This window comes from Setaria italica, chromosome I (assembly GCF_000263155.2).
Source record: "Setaria italica strain Yugu1 chromosome I, Setaria_italica_v2.0, whole genome shotgun sequence".
Taxonomy (NCBI): Eukaryota; Viridiplantae; Streptophyta; class Magnoliopsida; order Poales; family Poaceae; genus Setaria; species Setaria italica.
The window spans coordinates 21,591,933-21,609,529 of NC_028450.1; the positions used below are offsets into that span (position 1 = coordinate 21,591,933).

Consider the following 17,597-nt stretch of genomic DNA (forward strand, 5'->3'; position numbering starts at 1 on the left):
TTATCATTCTAACAAATAATATGCTTGAGTCTAAAACATAAAGTAAGAAGAAAACATATAATCTAGTGCGCTATTACTTGAAATAGCGCCACCTATGCTTGGAAATATTTGCATTGTTAAAGATGAATCTTGTAGGAAATGCTCATACTCATTGTTTACATCAATAAAACTATGTGCACCTCTTATCTAGTGAAGCAGAACTAAATTGCACAGCCCCTCAAGTTACATAGAAGGATGCTTCAGTGTATATCACACACTTACAGGGGCACACCGTACGTTGAGGCAGCATCTGAGGTCTGAGCCCATCATTGACACCATGTCATTTATCATAGGGAGTAGCAAAGTAATTTTGAACATCTATATATGTACGCAATGCAGTAACAAGGAGGTTCATTTAGCATTAGTAGTGTTCGGAATCCAACCGAACAATAAGCCTGAAGTCCTAACACTAAATAATATATACAGAACATCAAAGTGGAACCCTTGCATATGAGCTCAACGAGGCATGAGACTTTTAACCTGAAATTTCCCCTCCAATTCTGGCTATCAGTTGATTCAACTACTCAACAAGGTGGCTGCAGACTTCACCCATGCGGCTACCGCTTAGATTTCTGTGGTTTGAAAATGTTGTCCTTGTAGTACTTTAGTTCAGCGATGCTTTCTTTAATATCATCCATTGCCCTGTGGGCCTTTTGCTTCCTTGGAGTTTGCTTCCTTTCTGTCAAAGTAAAATGACAAAAGGGCAAGTTCAAATCTCATCACAAGTCTTGCAAGATTACTTATATTCACGAGTGTCCCTTAAAGATGCTAGCAGATGGTAAACCACAGCAGCATTACTTTGCTGCTAAGTACCAATCATCACCTCAAATTAGAAGCAAAGCTGCAAATTCTAATTTGGTATACACCCAAATAGCAACAGCGTTGCTTAAACATGTAACATGTTGCCACGGCTAACCATTTTATAACTACTAGCTACAGAAACTAAAGTGCTTATCCATGGCCATCTGTCATTGGATTTAGTTTACCTTTGGGATACCATCGGACACATAAAGCCATTACACTGCTCACATCGACAGTTACATGAGAGAAGATGGCTGCAAGCTGTGGCATATACTTCTGGCAGGAAAACATCAGACAGAAATTATTAGAGGATAAATCTTATCTATTGGGCTAACCCTAGTGGGTAGCTATATAGCAGTCATACATGGGCCTTATTGGGCCATAATACACACATACACCAACACTCCCCCGCAGTCTGAACTACCGACGCAACGGAGTTGCAGACTGGACATGAAAAGAAAGGCACACACACAAGCCCCCCCATAGACGCAACTAGCCACAGGTGATGTTGAGGCTGGACCGAAACTCGGTGAAGGCAGGTGACGGGAGGTCCTTGGTGAAGATGTCAGCAAACTGAGAGGTGGTCGGGACGTGGAGGACCCGAACATCGCCGATGGCGACCCGATCCCGGACGAAGTGAAGGTCAATCTCCACATGCTTGGTCCGCTGGTGCTGAACAGGGTTGGTGGAGAGGTACACCGCACTGACGTTGTCGCAGTAGACAAGAGTGCTCCGGGAAGAAGGGGTGTGGAGCTCGGCAAGGAGCTGCCGAAGCCATGATGCCTCGGCCACGCCGTTAGCGACAGCGCGGTACTCCGCCTCGGCACTGGAGCGGGAGACCACCGGCTGACGCTTGGACGACCAGGACACCAGGTTGCCGCCCAAAAAGACGGCGTAGCTGGAGGTAGAGCGCCGAGTGTCCGGACACCCGGCCCAGTCAGCGTCGGTGTAGACAACGAGCTCAGTGGAGGGAGACCTGTGAAGGAAGAGGCCGTAGTCCACAGAGCCCCGGAGGTAACGGAGTAGGTGCTTGAGAGCAGTGAGATGGGGCTCCCTGGGATCATGCATGTGGAGGCAAATCTGCTGAACCGCATAAGTGATATCCGGCCCGGTGAAAGTGAGGTACTGAAGGGCCCCAGCCAGACTCCGGTACGCAGTAGCATCTGTCACAGGAGTGCCGTCGGCCTCTGACAACTTGACCTGAGTGTCAACTGGAGTGGAGCAGGGCTTACAGTCAGTCATCCCAGCTCGCTCCAGGATATCAAGAGTATACTGCCGCTGGTGAAGAAAGAGGCCAGCCGGACGAGGCTCAACGGTGACCCCAAGAAAGTGATGGAGCACACCCAGATCCTTCATAGCAAACTCCTGCTGAAGTGAGGTGATGATCCGCCGTAGGAGGGACGGACTGGAGGCAGTGAGGACAATGTCATCAACATAGAGCAGCAGATAAGCAGTCTCAGCACCATGGTGATAGATAAACAGTGAAGTATCGGACTTGGCCTCCACAAAACCCAGCGTCAGTAGGTAGGCAGCAAACCGCGAATACCAAGCTCGAGGGGCCTGCTTGAGGCCATAAAGTGACTTGTTGAGCCGGCAGACCATATCAGGCCGAGAAGAGTCAACAAACCCCGCTGGCTGGCTGCAGTAAACAGTCTCAGTCAGAGTACCGTGCAGGAAGGCGTTCTTGACGTCGAGCTGATGCACGGGCCAGGAGCGGGAGAGAGCCAGTGAGAGAACAGTCCGGACAGTAGCTGGCTTGACCACCGGACTGAACGTCTCGTCGTAGTCGACACTAGGGCGCTGAGTGAAACCCCGGAGAACCCAGCGAGCCTTGTACCGCTCGAGGGTACCATCAGCCCGCCGCTTGTGTGTCCAGATCCACTTGCCGGTGACGACGTTGGAGCCAGGCGGACGGGGCACCAGATCCCAAGTCTGGTTGGCGAGGAGCGCCGCGTACTCCTCTTCCATCGCGCGGCGCCAGTGAGGATCCGACAGGGCGCCGCGGACGGAGGAGGGTACAGGAGAAACCTGCGGCGCGCCGGGCATCGCTGAAAGAGCCCGGGGCTGCAGGGTACCAGCCGCAAGTCGCGTCACCATAGGGTGAACGTGACGCGGGTGCCGGTGTAGGAGAGGCGGATGGTACACCGACGGCGCGACACGGGCAGTCGGGGCCGGCGGAGGTGGTGGTGGTGTAGGCGTCGCCGGCGGAGAAGAGTCCACCGGCGATGACTGAGGCGGCGACGGCGGAGGCGTGGCCGGCTGCAGGTCCAGGGGAGCCGGCCGCGCCCGGCGCTGGTAGACGCGCACGGGCTGCGCAAACCGGACAGCAGGTGCTGCGGGCGGTGTCACCGGTCCCGCGCAGGGCGAAGGGGTAGAGGCAGCACCAGAGGCCGGCACCGTCGGGCCCGCGCTGGGCGCAGGGTCAGGGACAGCACCGGTGGACGTCGAGCCCGATGAGAACCACGGCGGAGCAGTACCTGCAGGACACAACGGTAGCGGTGGCTGGTCCACCGGGTCAGTGGGAAACAGGGAGGAGAGATCAGGGTCGGAGGTGGAAGGAGGTGGGGAGGTGGTGGAGTAAGGGAAGACGGACTCGTCAAACACCACGTGGCGAGAGATGAGGACCCGCCGAGAGGAGAGGTCAAAGCAACGGTACCCCTTGTGATCCGGGGAGTACCCGAGGAAGACGCACTGAGTCGAACGGGGAGCCAGCTTATGAGGAGCGGTGGCAGCGGTGTTAGGATAACACGCACACCCGAAGACCCGAAGGTGATCGTAGCGAGGGGAGGTACCGAAGAGAGCGTGGTGTGGAGTGGGAGCGGGGCAGGCAACTGAAGGTAGTCGGTTAAGGAGATAGGTGGAGGTGTGAAGACTCTCGGCCCAGAAGGGGGCAGGGAGAGAAGACTGGAACAGAAGAGAGCGCATGGTGTCGTTCGTGGTACGAATCATGCGTTCAGCCTTACCGTTCTGGGAGGAGGTATAGGGACAGGACATGCGTAGGTGCACGCCGTGAGAGAGGAAGAAGGCACGGGAGGTGGTGTTATCAAACTCGCGGCCGTTGTCACATTGGACGGCCTTGATGGTGAGACCGAACTGAGTGGACACCCAAGCGAAGAAGTGGAGAAGCGTGGGGAAAGTATCAGACTTGGCACGCAAGGGAAAAGTCCAAGAATAATGAGAGAAATCATCAACCACAACAAGATAGTACTTATAGCCAGAAATGCTCAGAACAGGCGATGTCCATAGATCGCAATGTACAAGGTCAAACACATGGGTCGCATGTGAAGAGGAGGTAGGAAAAGGAAGTCGAACATGACGGCCCAGTTGGCACGCCTGACACAGGTGCTCATCATGAGCCCGAGTACATGGTATGTCGTAACTACGACTAAGCTGTGTCAGGACAGCACGGCCAGGATGACCAAGACGCCGGTGCCATGTAGTGGAAGAAGCTGTGGCGGCAAAAGCAGCTGAAGAAGCGGAGGGCGAAGCGGAAGAAGTGGACGCAGGAAATCGGAGGGAGTAAAGGGGCCCGGTGCTGTCACATCGGAGAAGAGGTCGCCGGGTAGCCAAATCCTTCACAGTAAGACCAGAGGAGTCAAATTCAACAGAACAGGAATTGTCAGTGGTAAAACGGCGAATAGAAAGAAGGTTGTGAACCATGGAGGGAGCAACAAGAACATCAGAAACCCGAAAAGAACCGGGAGTGTGAGCTGTACCCACGGAGGTGACAGGAAGACAAGAGCCATTTGCGACCATGATGGACGAAGGGTGGGAGGAAGAAGGAGGGTGAACGGAAGAAAGGATACCAGGGTCGGGTGTAGTATGGAAAGCGGCACCCGAGTCGGCGATCCAGTCCTGACCGACTGGAGGAGTCAGGGCCATGGTGCCGAAGGAGCGTGCCAAGGCTGTCGGGTCCCACCCGACAGGCCCAGGCGAGGCCCCGGGAGGTGGAGCCCACGGCGACGCAAACGGAGCAGCCGGGACAGCGCCAGCGAGCATGGCGGTCGGAGGACGAGGCTCGCCTCCGGTGGCCTGGAAAGGCCACATAGAGATGCGCCCTGACCATGGGTTGGCAAAGGACGGCCAGGGAGAGCCCCGTGGAGGCGCCGGTGTGCCCGCCGGAGTGCCCCCACCGCGCCCCCCACCACGCTCCCCACCGGGGCGACGGCGGCCACCACGGCCCCCCCCCCCACCCCCGCTCGGCCCAGGAGGAGGAAGGACCAAGAAGGGACGACGGTGGCGAAGCGGAGGGTCGTGACGGTGGAGTCACAGCAAGAACGGTCGAGGAAGACGCGGAGGCCGGCGCAGGAAGGGACCCAGGCTGGATGCCCTGAGTAAGCTCCTCCATGACAAGGTCATCACGGACCTGCAGGAAGGTGGGGAAGGGCCGCTGCCGGGTGATTCAGGTGCGGAGGTGGGCGTAGCGCTCGTTGAGGCCGCGAAGAACGTTGAGAACCAAGATCCGGTCCTCCACGGCCCAGCCAAGGTCACCGAGGGAGTCCGCCATGGTCTTCATCTTCCGGCAGAACTCGCCAACGGAGAGGTCGCCCTGGACGAAAGTGCGGAAGCTGGCGTCGAGACGAAGAGCTCGGGCTTCGGCGTTGCCCGGGAACTGGCCCTCGAGCGCCAGCCAGGCCCGGCGGGCGGTGGTGTCGGGGGTGCCGCGGACGAGGTCGTGGAGGTCGAGGGAGATGGTGCCCAGGATCCACGACAGGACGATGCTGTCGAGGCGAAGCCACGTAGCTGTCCGGGCCGCAAGGAAGGTGTCGATGAGGACATGGTCGTCGAGGGCGTAGCGGCGGAGAATGAGCAGCACCATGTCCCGCCAGCGGGCGTAGGAGGGCGACTCAGGGTCGAGGACGACGGGGACCAAGCTCTTGATGTTCTGAACACCCCCGGCCTGGTAATGGAGCTGCGCGACGAGGGGATCGGCCGGGTCGGTCCAGACAACCAAAGGAGGACGGGGAGCACCGGAGCCGGAGGAGGTGGCAGTGCTGTCGTGGGACACCGGGTGGGCGAGGAGCTGCTCCGCCTCGGCGATCTGACGGGCCAAGACGTCGGCCGCATCACGCTCGCGCTCCCAGGTCAGGGCTGCTGCGCGCAGGCGTGCCTGACCCTCGGCAGCAGCAGCCCGGGCGGCGACGAGGGCCGCAGCGAGAGTTACCTCGGGAGTTCCTCCGGCGTGTAGGGCCAGAGGTGGCAGAGGAGGCGGTGCGGGGAAAGGGAGGCGAGCATGCCCCCCCCCCTGGCGCCCGCTGGGACATCACCAGGGGCACCAGCAGGAGCACGCCCGCCCGGCAGAAGAACATCCGCGTCCTGGTGGAGGGCGGCGGCGGCGGCGGCGGGATCCCCGCCCGTACGCCCGCCGGCGCCCGCGCGGAGAGCCGCGGCGGCGGCGGCGGCGGGATCCGCCTCGGCGGGATCCCCGCCCGCACGCCCGCCCGCGCCCGCGCGGCAAGCCGCAGCGGCGGCGGCGGCAGGATCCGCGCCGTCCGCAGCCCCGTCGGCGGCGGCGGCGGCGGCGACATGGCCCGCCCCGACGGCAGCTAGCGCCGCAGCCGCAGGAGCCCGGCCCGAGGAGGCGATCTGCACCCTCGAGGAAGGAAGGGAGGGGAAGGAGGAGAGGGGAGGGGGAAGGGGGTCGCCGGCCATGACGCCGGCCGGCGGCGGCGGCGGCGGCCAGGCACCAGGTAAACCCTAACCTAGGCTGATACCATATTAGAGGATAAATCTTATCTATTGGGCTAACTCTAGTGGGTAGCTATATAGCAGTCATACATGGGCCTTATTGGGCCATAATACACACATACACCAACAGAAATGTCATCCACCAAAGGACGAAAAAAACTCAAAGTTGAAAAGGAAAACGCTTTCACGAAAGTAAGAAATAGCCATCCTATTTATAATGAGAAATATATTGCAATTAATGTGTTCCATATCCCTCCAGTCCTTATTACGTGGCATGTTTTGTTAAGCTTCCAAAGGCTTCAAACCTTGATTATCAATATCTTTTAAAATATTGAGAATGGAAATATTGAAATCATACATTGTGATTTATCTTTCAAAGTACTTACATAATATTGTACTTCTATTAACTTTTATAATCATCTTCCAACAGAAAATAGTAAACGTTTGTGAGCATAGGTGGTAGCAAGCATTTTTTTTTAACATCCTTAAATAGTTATTTAACCACCTCAAATCCTAAAACCCAGGTCCTTTACACACCTGGATAGTCTAGTTCGGTGAATTTAAGACAAGTAACAAAAGCAAAACCATCTCCATATCAGCAAAATTTCGAAAGAAAGCATCAGGGTAAAATGTCTTGGTTATAGAAAATGAGGGAGTTTAGTAACTGATTCAGAAGCTGAGGGTCAAGTGGACTACTTCCATTGTTCTTGGGGGTAACACTAGACTTAGTAAAAGTGCTGAGTAAAATTAAAAGCAACTGCACCAAAACAGAGACAAAAGAAGGATTCCAAGTTATTCATGCTAACCTTCAGAAACAATAAATCCACATAAACAGAATTCCCAGCTAACAGTGGAGTGCCTGAACTTACATGCCTCCTAACAAAATCTAACACCTGCCAATGAACCAATAGAATATTCTCTGTTATTAGGAAAAGGAAACAAAACATTGCATTGACTATGACCATTCAAGGAAGGGGATTCTTGACATCAAGTGTTTTCAGTGTGACAGTTAGTTAATTTAATACAAACAGAGGCAGGAAATAATTATAGTTTGATGTAACTGCTGTTATCCAAAAGAAAGAATTTAGATGGACTTCATAAATGAATTCCAATTTCGCAGACAATGAAAAAATTGCAATGGCCCCAAGTGCATGACACAATTTGATCATGTTGCATTAATATTCTACTAGAGACTAGTCTTTCATGCCCATATATTACCATAGTGTTTCATCAAATTAGTTTCCCAATGAACTGCCTTAACTTCAAAAGATTGACATAAGTTTGAGCACATTTCCATGTCAACTTCACATACATACTGTTTTCGCTCCCAGAAATTGGCATGTATCTTATGATGTTTGAAGCACTACATGGTGAGTTCCTGATTCAGCGCATGTGTGTGCTTGGAGGCAACTAAGTGTCACTTTCTGGCAGGGCTACAGACACCATCTAAACAGTTCTTCAAGCAGTTTACTTGAGTAAGCAAGCATCGATAGTTCCTGATTCAGCACATGTGTGTGCTTGGAGGCAACTAAGTGTCACTTTCTGGCAGGGCTACAGACACCATCTAAACAGTTCTTCAAGCAGTTTACTTGAGTAAGCAAGCATCGATATTGGCACGTAACATGACCAAATTCCTGAACTACAGGGATTCAGGTGTACAGTTCAGAGATACTTAGACATTACGGGTATAGATTGAGGTAACCATTGAACATGGTGAGTAAAAAAATACTGTGAACTTGTCTGAAGCTTTTAAGAATATTCCAATAGCATGTAAGGGTGTTGAACAAAGGTGTTAAACTAAACTAATTACTAGAGCATTGCAGATATGTTACTGGAGACAGAAAAAAGCCTAAGAATTTAGCATATTGAATAATGTTAAGTGCCACAACTTCACATGTCTACAAACAAAATTCCAAGAAAAAAAACTGACATGTGACCACAAAAGCAGAAAACATACTTGTGACTCTGCATCACACTCAGAAAGTTCACTCTGCAGTACTCTTTCCGTCAAACCTAAATTAGAAATCAGTGCTATCAGATTTATATTCAAACATTAAAAATATAAGAACAAATGTTACTTTAGAAAAGAGTGTTATTTACCACTAGCTGAGTGGTGAGTTTTGCACCATTCATCCATATTATCTAAACAATCTTTGCTCTGGCTTATAACCAAGTCAGGACCCTACAAAATAGCAAGACAAACATGTTAAATAATTATATTTAAAGATGGTGCTGACAGAATGTATGTGACATTGACATGACTAGTGAAATACAAATAATGAAACATTTTCTTTGCTTAACGATATGGTCACTGGTGAAGCATTGGCATGGATGCTGTATGAAAGGATTCAAAGTATCATATTCCATATTGATCACCAGGTAACAATGGGATAATATGTCAAGAAACAAAATCTAGTTAGCAGTCACCTGGCATTGAAATTAGACACATTTATCACAAAAGTGATAGTGTAACACAATGAAACCTATCACCATAATCTGGTGTGCAAACTGGGGTCAACTCTGTACACATATTTCTAGTTAAAATCACTACACCTTCAGTTATTAAAAATAAAAGTATCCATTATGAGTATGCAGTCAAGCTTTTCAGCTATAACTTATAATCACTTGAGTCAAGCTTTTCAGATCTAATCACTTGTGTCTATAAAAATGTCAACTACCTAGATTGGATATCTACTCCCTCCATGCAAATTTAACAAACTGAGGTATTTAGGAGCAGAGCGATTAATATGTTATATTTGATAGTAAACTAAAAACATCAGTATACCACAAATAAAGTCCTCGACTTTTTACAGAAAAGGAGTGAGAAACAAAACCATCAAATATAGAACAAAGTCAACAAACCAACAAAGGTACTTCAATTCAACAACAACCTCTATTTGTTTTGTAAGTTTACCATCCGTTATAATACAAGCAATCTCCAAAATCCGATCTTTTGTAATATCCAAACCTATACAATCCAGGAAGTGTGTGGTTACATTAGTCATTTAAGGCTGAAACATATTATCAAGGTTGAATATAAAATATAACAAAATATTTACTTCTTATTCGGTATATCGATTAATAAAACAAACTATCTTAAAAAGATAACAAAATAATTAGTTTACAAGCAGCAACACCTCTCATGAGGTCAGAGTTCAAAATATTTAGCATCAACAATGTCCCAGGAAAGGAAGTCATCATAAAATATTCTGGATTATATATCTTATTTCAGGATAATACAAAATGTTTATTCTGTGGAAATATGAGATTGGACCCTCCTTAGTCTGTAGTTTGTCCAGTTGTTCAGTAGAAATGTTACGTTGGACCATATCCACTATGTAAAAGCACATCATATGAAGCCATGAATAACACCATGATTTCTAAGTTCTGAAAGTACGAGATGCACTATTACAAAACATAACTAATTTCTTCACAATTGAAACAGTATAGAAATAACTTGAAGACACAAAAGAAAATTATGAAATCAGAACAAACAAGTGAAACACCTAATAATTTTAAGACATAAATTTAAAAAAGGCTCACCAGTCATTTCCAGGTCTATCCATACTAAAGGCATCTTGTAATCACCAGATGACGAAACAAGTGTCCCTTCCTCATAGTTTACTACGATTGTGCCATTCTGCGTTTTATCTGCATAGGGAATGAAATTTCCAGTGAAATCATTTGAGACAAATTGAAGCTCTGGAATAAATACCATCAGCATGTGGGCCTAATCAAAGACGTTAAATCCGTGTAGTCAGAAGTACAAACTGAGTGTCTTGTACCAAAATAAGCAGATTAATTTTCTTCTGTTACTACAGCAAAAAGGGTTAGCCTATAATGGCAGTACCAAAATTTTATCTAACAGTGCATGGACTAATTTATCTCAAACATCAGAGACTCTTCTAGTGGCCAGTCCTTTCCTTTTCAGATAAAATTCAGGCTAAAGATAACAAGGGCTCAAGAACCTTGGCAAATTGCTGCACTACCAAATCATTTCAAGAAGAATATCTATTATGTCACTGGTAAATTTCTGGTTGGTACTGTTTTTCCATTGAGGAGACCCCATAAGCTAGATAGGCAATTCGCCATGCAGAACAAAGAAAGGAAACTTAATCGCTTGTTATCCACAAACTCCATTCAAAGACCAAAATGGTTACAGCAGTACTAACCTCGTTCCCTGGAAGCAGTTTCTTCTGCGCTGGAAGATGCCTGGGCAACTTCAAGTCTGTCATCTTCTCCACTAATTTCAGCATCTAGGCGTAGAGCCGAGAACATGTTTCCCAGCTTACTCATTTCTGCAATATGATCTTCGGCTAATTCAACTTATAATACTGAACTGAAGATACAAGTGTATTAATACAGTCAAATTCTTTTGGATCCAAGCACGCAAGCCCATCTAAGTTAGCTTTTTCCTGGGGCACATATCGAGGGGGGAATTCTTACAAAATAAACTGCATGTTAACCATGGTTGGATAGATGACGGACTAGATTAGTAAGAATAAAAGATTTGGTGTGTTTCTGTTCCAAGTCACAGTGAACGAAAGATCACCAAGAAGGCTATAACAGAACAAATCAATTCGTCCATGCGAGTTAGGGTTACTTAGCAAAGGAAGAAATCGATCCGAGCCCCGACGGACCTGCACTCAACGCCAGTCCAGTACATACAGTAGAGGGCAGAAGGAGGAGCACGGCGACGCTTGCTGACGAGAGAAGACTTCAGTCGGAAGAGGCCAGGCTTCAAGTCACCAGCGGCGAGGTCGCCTATGATGAGGCGCGACAAACTGCTAGGACTGAGGAAGGAGATAAATCGAGAACGGGAAGGGGAAGATTTGGGAGTAATCTTCAGAGAGAAGAAAATAACAGGAGAGAGAATTTGGGATGGTAAGCAACTCCAAGAGACTGCTAATCTTACTCCCAATATCTTTTTTAGGAAAAAAGAGAGAAAAAATGAACTCCAACAATCTACCTAAACCTTCCCTAATTTTTTAGCGACGCTAAAAAACAGCCTGCCACCACGTATATTTTAGCGTTGGTGTTCCTCCCCCAATCCTGATTCCCGCACGCCCACACGTCCCTTCTGATGGGCCCAATACGATGACGTGGCCTGTGTTTGAAATATTGGGGGCTATTTATTAACGATCTGCTGTGGACTGATATGTTTTTGGGGGAAATTTTTTTGGGAGAACCCCCAATACATAGTTTTGGGGAAGAATTTTTTAGGATACACTTGGAGTTGCTCGAACATTCCCGAAACAATTGCTATTTTTGTGGAAAATGCATCTACCAATGCGTTGTTCTTTAGGATTCTATTTATGTGTTGACACACTTTATGAGTGAAATCTGTTAAATTTTTCGCCACTGGATTAAAACCCAACGATTGGATGCATATGCACCCTCCATGATAGAAAAAGTAAAATGAAATGAGATTTTAATTTGTCTATTTGGAACATTTTGTTTCACTGCAAAAAAAAATTCTTAGATCAGGTACTCTAGATGAGTCTAGGTGTCTAGACATTGTTATCATTTTTTATCTTGTGATCGAGTTTGGACTTATCTTTGTATATGATCATAATATAAACTTATCTACGAATGAGAAATTTCAAAAATTTTGAAAACTTTTAGCTACAATTTTAACTAGTTTTCAGATATGCAACCAATCATATTGCCGAAAATTTGGTCTTACTAGAAGTTGCGACCTTAACCAATTAAGCAACTCTGATGATAATATAAAAAATTCATGCAGCTTGAAACATATTTTTTCTATAACGGACAGATTCAGAAACGAGCCTTTATACCACATCTGACAAGGTACCAAATTATTATAGGATCGTGTCCGTGCGTTGCTAGGACAAAACAAAATTCTATCTATAACCACGTATCTAGTAGCCTTAAACAATAGTCATATATGCATTGAATTGGACAAGCACTATGAATTGGACTAATTTAACTTTAACATAGATTATTTTTCCAAACATTCAACTTTAACATAGATGTACAAGGAAGTTTGACGAAGTCATATGATAATGAGAACCACTTTCTGTACAAATAAATAGGAGATGCAACATTCAGTAGCGCACGCTACTATTCTGTGATAATGAAAGCCATTCCATAGTCATATTTGAGAGTTAGGAGCCAAAAGATGAACTTAAAACCCATACAAAATTTTGGAATGGCTGTTTGCAAAATCCTAAGTCCTAACTACATGTTTGTTTGAAAACATTGATATTTGGCAATAGTTCTAATGATTCATTTGATTAATGGGCAGTGTTCAAACTCGCAGCTAATCCAAATAAGGAACTCAAAAAAAAGTGTGGAGAAATTAACATTCACAAACGACACACACAAGATATTTCAGATCACATCCACAGAGCATAAAAAGTCACAAGTCAGTATCAATCTATCTTCCATTAGATAAGCCATATCCTGAAATTAACATAAGTGTTCATAAAAGGAGCATCAACAATGTTTTTCCATGAAGCCACATTTCATGATGGACTCTACACATGAAATGGATTATACCTCTTTACAAATAACAACATTTCTAGAATTAAACATGGAGTGGTTCTACTGTACCTAGAAGAATCATCTCACTTAAACAAGTAGAACACATGTATGCATCATCTTTAGCCTGCAACAGTGCAATCAAGTCATATAGTGATGGACAATCCATGAAACAGTATCCATAAATAACCAGTGTCCTTGGAGAGTAAAATATGTTAAAGCAAACAAACACCACAAATCATGGATTCCAAATAGCCAGTCCCACATACTATTCATGTCTGACAACATAAGCCGTATCAAGTCTTCCAATATGGTTTGGATGGGAAAGAGAGATTGCTGAAGATACTCTCTCTAAGGTAGACTATGCACACCAATTTCTGGTTAGTATTCCCGCAAAAAAAATTCTGTTAAGTACCTCATAAACTGTAGAAGACAAAGAAACTATAGAAAACATAAATGACATTTTGGCCTCCGGGTTAAAACAAATGTCACTAGTGCCGGCTTTAGCATTTTCAATCTGAAAGGTACATACAGCCTCACCACAACCGTTGCAAAGGAAAATTCAGTACACGATGGCCACAAACATGGAAGAACTGAAAGCAAATTCAGAGTCTCTGGTGGAACAACATCAAGAGTGAGTATGGTCGGAGGACATTCCATCTCCTCCGCTGATCCAACTGGGCTTCAAGGATCTTGCTATCTCGAGTCCACAACAGTGCCTTCGGGAAGCGCAGACAGGTGCACCAGAGGAACATGAGATTGCAAGGATACGTCAGAGCCAGTGATCTTGGCCTCCTTTGTTCTGTTCAGCACCTTCCTCACCTCATTCGCAAGCTCAATGATCGAATCGTCCTCATGGACTGCAAAGGCGCATAAGAACCATTTTGTAAGGATAGAATCATAAGAATGTACATCGCAACTAGAACCATGTTTAAGAGAGCAATTGTAATAGACAGAGAAACCAATGAATGCTAATCGCTTAGTGAAACAAAACTACAAATAAAAGAAGGCTCCCTTACTTATGCTGGCCAATGCCTTCTCCATTGAGAACAGGTAATCCCTATTATAGCCAGTGGGGCCATTGGCTGTAGCAATTTGCCTGCCATTGCAAATAAGAGAAAAAAGTCAGAAGAAAAGCTTGATGAAGTACTTGTTGCACCTGCTTGCTATAAAAACAATAAGGGAGTGCAAGGTCCCACCTTGCCATATCCTGCAAAGGGGCAGGACCAAGGTAGTACTTGTTGCCGATTGGATCAGGTGTGGATACGAAACTGCATGACACCAAACTCTGTGAGTTCCAGAGAATTTTAAAATGGAATTGATACTTTTGGGTTTGGATTCTTACACAAGTACGCCGGTCACAGCTGGTTTCAGAGAATCTCCTTCCTGACATTTCAGCAAGGGAAAATGAGAGTTTGGAAAGGGAAGGAAACTTACTTCAATCTAATGCTTCACATAAATGAGTAATACCTTGAAGAAGTCAACAGATATTTTCTGGTCATACTCACACTCTCTTCTCTCCAAGTACTGAAATGTGAAAAAAAATCAATGTAAATCTAGCCTAAAAGATCTAGTTTTTTCCCCCCATTTGGAATGCAAAACACACTGGGAAAATGCACTGCACCTGCATTGCTTTCTGCTCTTTGTCTGTATCACCCTTGACGCAATATGCGATTCCCCACTGCAAACAATCATACCAACTGTTAAGACAATTGGCACAAGGAAATAAGAATGCGAATACTAAATGTACCATAACTCCACTGTAAAGAATATGAAATGGATAAAAAGACATACTTATCATGATCATAAAATTAGAAGTTTAGAACAAGTATTATGCATGTTTACTTGATATGAACTATATTTGTACATTCAGGACTAAAGTGCACAGCAAGTCTTTGACAGAATATTGGAGCAAACTAGCATAAAAACAAGCCAAGTATGCTCGCTGAATAGGTTTGTAGATTCTGTTAAAGAGGAGAAACTGCATATGGATTCCAGATATTAGTCATCCATCTTTCATGAATTTCAGCTGGTGTATACTATAGTCTGCATGTGCCCATGTCAGATATACAAGTGGTCAGTCTGTTGAACATGCCAATACGGATGATTAACCGGTACAAAGATATGACCCAAATAAGACCTGCATGTTGAAACATTGGGTGGCCCATAACAAAATTATGATCCAAAACCGTGTAACACTGTCCATTCTAATGTTTTCCGCAAGGAAGGCAAGAAAAACTCAAGTGAACTAAATATGTTACCCGGAGACAATAGTCCACGTTGCAATGTATATAGTATAATACCATAGAGGCAACCTATAAATGCTGATTATAGTATTGCATTAGTTCTCTTCATTTTAAACCAAGTAAAATGAGAAGTCATTGTTTCCTAGTCCCGCAGAAACAGAAGGCCATTTCGGCAAATTCAGCCAATGACTTAGTTCTGCATCTGGTTTTCCAAATCAATCCCTACTGCATGCAGAAGAATAAGGGAGAACTCAGAACTACAAGCATTTTCCCAGGTTCGGTAATAACCTACACTAGAATGCCATTGCAAGTGCAGTGTCACCATGGAAGATAAACCATCGCTGCAACAAGAATATTGAAAAGCGGGGAAACATAAAGGTGGCTTCTTACGCATATGGCCTCCTCGTCTGTTTCAAGCGTGCAGGTCCTTGCCGGGTGCTCCGGTGTGCCTCTATGGTCAATGCAAGCTGTAGAAAGAAAAACAAAGGAGAAGGCGTAAACCTCGAGGTGCAGGCCAACCCGACGCCACCATACGTGAAGCCACGATAGTGGCAAGTCACAAGCGATGGTCAATTAGGAATTTAGGATTGCCAATCAGGCGCGTGCAAGCATCTATACCAAGATTGAAGGTGCGCTTGTAGCCCTTGATGAAGCCGAGGATCTTGTCATCGAAGTCGAATCCGGGGTTCCAGATCAGGGACCCGTAGCCGAAGACCCAGAGCACCATCCTGCAGCTCCTTGTTTATTCGATTTCCCTGCAACAAACGAAAACAGAGTCAAATTCACAGACTCACAGTCCCAATCCTAATCATGGCGCTACCGCAAGAACGCTCCAAAAATGTCCGCATCGGGCTCAATCCCAAACCCAAAAACACCAACAGTACTTGCAACCGACCAAGATAAAGAAACGCTTGCACCGGCAAGCATCCGCTGTGGCACCAAACCCTGCCGCCGCCGCCGCATTACCCAACCGCGGGCACCATTAGCCCCCATCAATCAATCCCCACCCACCGAGAGTTACAAGATGGTCGGCTGCAGGAATCACCTCACCTCGGAGGAAGCGGCGGCAGCGGCGGCGGCAAGAACGACGCGCTGATTGGGCACGGGCGGGCGGGATGGAGGAGGAAAGATCTGCGATTCTGGGGTCTCCTCGTCCTCTCCCGTCCCGAGCCTCCGCGCGGCTCGGTCTCGCTGCCTGGTCCGCTCTCCTCGCCGGCGCACTTGCCTGCCTGGGGATTCGGAAAAGAGAAAGTGGGAGGAAGAAGCCGGTGGCGCGAGGGGGCAGCATTTATAACCCGCCACGCGACCTCACCACCAACTTGGTCACACGGTCCCGGCACGGCAAGCGAGGGGATGAGGATCACGGCAGGATCAGGACGGTGGCCTGTGGCTGGTGGTCGCCGGCACGTGACGCCACCGCGCGCGTGGCAGCATCTCCGGCCGCGTCCGGCCTTTTCCACGGGATCTCGCGGGGAGCTCCTTTTTTTTCTCCCACTCGTGGCGGGGCACGCACGTGAGCGGGGGCGTGGGCGCGCGCGCGCGTGCTGTACGGACATGGACGGTTAGGAGAGCGATAGTTCGCTGGCGCGTCGCTGGAGTGCGAGCGCAATGGATGTGGACGCGGTTGTGTGCTGGGTGAGGAGAGGGAGGTCGAGGTTCAATGGAGGGGGCTCCTGCCCATCGGGGGTTGAGGCCGGCCACGCCTGTTGCATGTCGGTTGACGGTGTCAAAGTCAAACCGTAGAGTAGAAAGATGGTCTGCCGGCTCAATCAAGGCATTCCTATGGCGTGTGAGGAGCACCTCCTTTTCGTGCTGCCTCTACGTACAAAAACATCGGTTCTGTGTTCGTTGCTCCTCTTGGAACGAAAGGTTATATTTAATTAGCTATCCCTCCGTTTCGAATTGTAGACTGTTTTAATTTTTTATATTTATAGATATTATTATGCACCTAAAAGGAGCAACGAACAAAGAACCGATGTTTTTCAACAAAGAGGCAGCTTGAAAAGAAGGGTGCTCCTCACACGTAGGTGCATAATAATATCTATGAACATAAAAAGCTAAAACGACCTACAATTTGGAACGGAGGGAGTAACTTCTTGATTTTATTTTGCATATTTTTTTTATTTTTAAATGAAATAATTAACTCTCTTGTTTCTTTTCCTCTCCAAGGTGTTCTCTCCCTACAACGAAATCTCTTTTAATCATTCTCAAAGAGAAAGAGCACCTAACGAGCATTAAACTCCGAGACATCAAGGAGGTACAAAATCTCCTTATTATAATATGATAAATATAAATATTTAATAGAATATTCTACCTTTT

General features: G+C 47.0%; 3 protein-coding genes across 6 annotated transcripts; all 3 read right to left on the bottom strand.

Annotated features, from left to right (window-relative positions):
• Positions 1-107: 107 nt before the first annotated feature.
• LOC101767889 (oligoribonuclease) lies at positions 108-11,365 on the bottom strand. 3 transcript variants are annotated; one of them, XM_004952397.3, is made up of 9 exons: positions 11,169-11,364; positions 10,701-10,844; positions 10,072-10,179; positions 9,420-9,496; positions 8,629-8,710; positions 8,486-8,541; positions 7,335-7,421; positions 1,026-1,116; positions 108-718 (listed from the first exon to the last, which is right to left on the bottom strand). In XM_004952397.3, exons 2-9 carry the CDS (start codon positions 10,822-10,824, stop codon positions 597-599), a joined length of 747 nt encoding a protein of 248 aa, XP_004952454.1. In that variant the 5' UTR covers positions 10,825-10,844; positions 11,169-11,364; the 3' UTR covers positions 108-596. The 3 variants fall into 3 exon arrangements, with proteins under 3 accessions (XP_004952454.1, XP_004952453.1, XP_022681030.1); XM_004952396.3 differs by having other exon boundaries at positions 10,701-10,826; positions 11,169-11,363; XM_022825295.1 differs by lacking the exon at positions 1,026-1,116 and having other exon boundaries at positions 10,701-10,826; positions 11,169-11,365.
• LOC111256779 lies at positions 5,122-6,126 on the bottom strand. Its single transcript, XM_022825323.1, has one exon. It carries the CDS (start codon positions 5,657-5,659, stop codon positions 5,243-5,245), a length of 417 nt encoding a protein of 138 aa, XP_022681058.1. The 5' UTR covers positions 5,660-6,126; the 3' UTR covers positions 5,122-5,242.
• A 2,109-nt stretch (positions 11,366-13,474) lies between the features above and the next one.
• Positions 13,475-16,545, bottom strand: LOC101768570 (gamma-glutamylcyclotransferase 2-2). Of its 2 annotated transcripts, none has more exons than XM_004952399.3 (9): positions 16,324-16,545; positions 15,897-16,033; positions 15,669-15,745; positions 14,657-14,713; positions 14,503-14,559; positions 14,378-14,418; positions 14,232-14,303; positions 14,052-14,131; positions 13,475-13,892 (listed from the first exon to the last, which is right to left on the bottom strand). In XM_004952399.3, exons 2-9 carry the CDS (start codon positions 16,003-16,005, stop codon positions 13,729-13,731), a joined length of 657 nt encoding a protein of 218 aa, XP_004952456.1. In that variant the 5' UTR covers positions 16,006-16,033; positions 16,324-16,545; the 3' UTR covers positions 13,475-13,728. The 2 variants fall into 2 exon arrangements, with proteins under 2 accessions (XP_004952456.1, XP_004952455.1); XM_004952398.3 differs by having other exon boundaries at positions 16,329-16,544.
• Between the last annotated feature and the right edge of the window lie 1,052 nt (positions 16,546-17,597).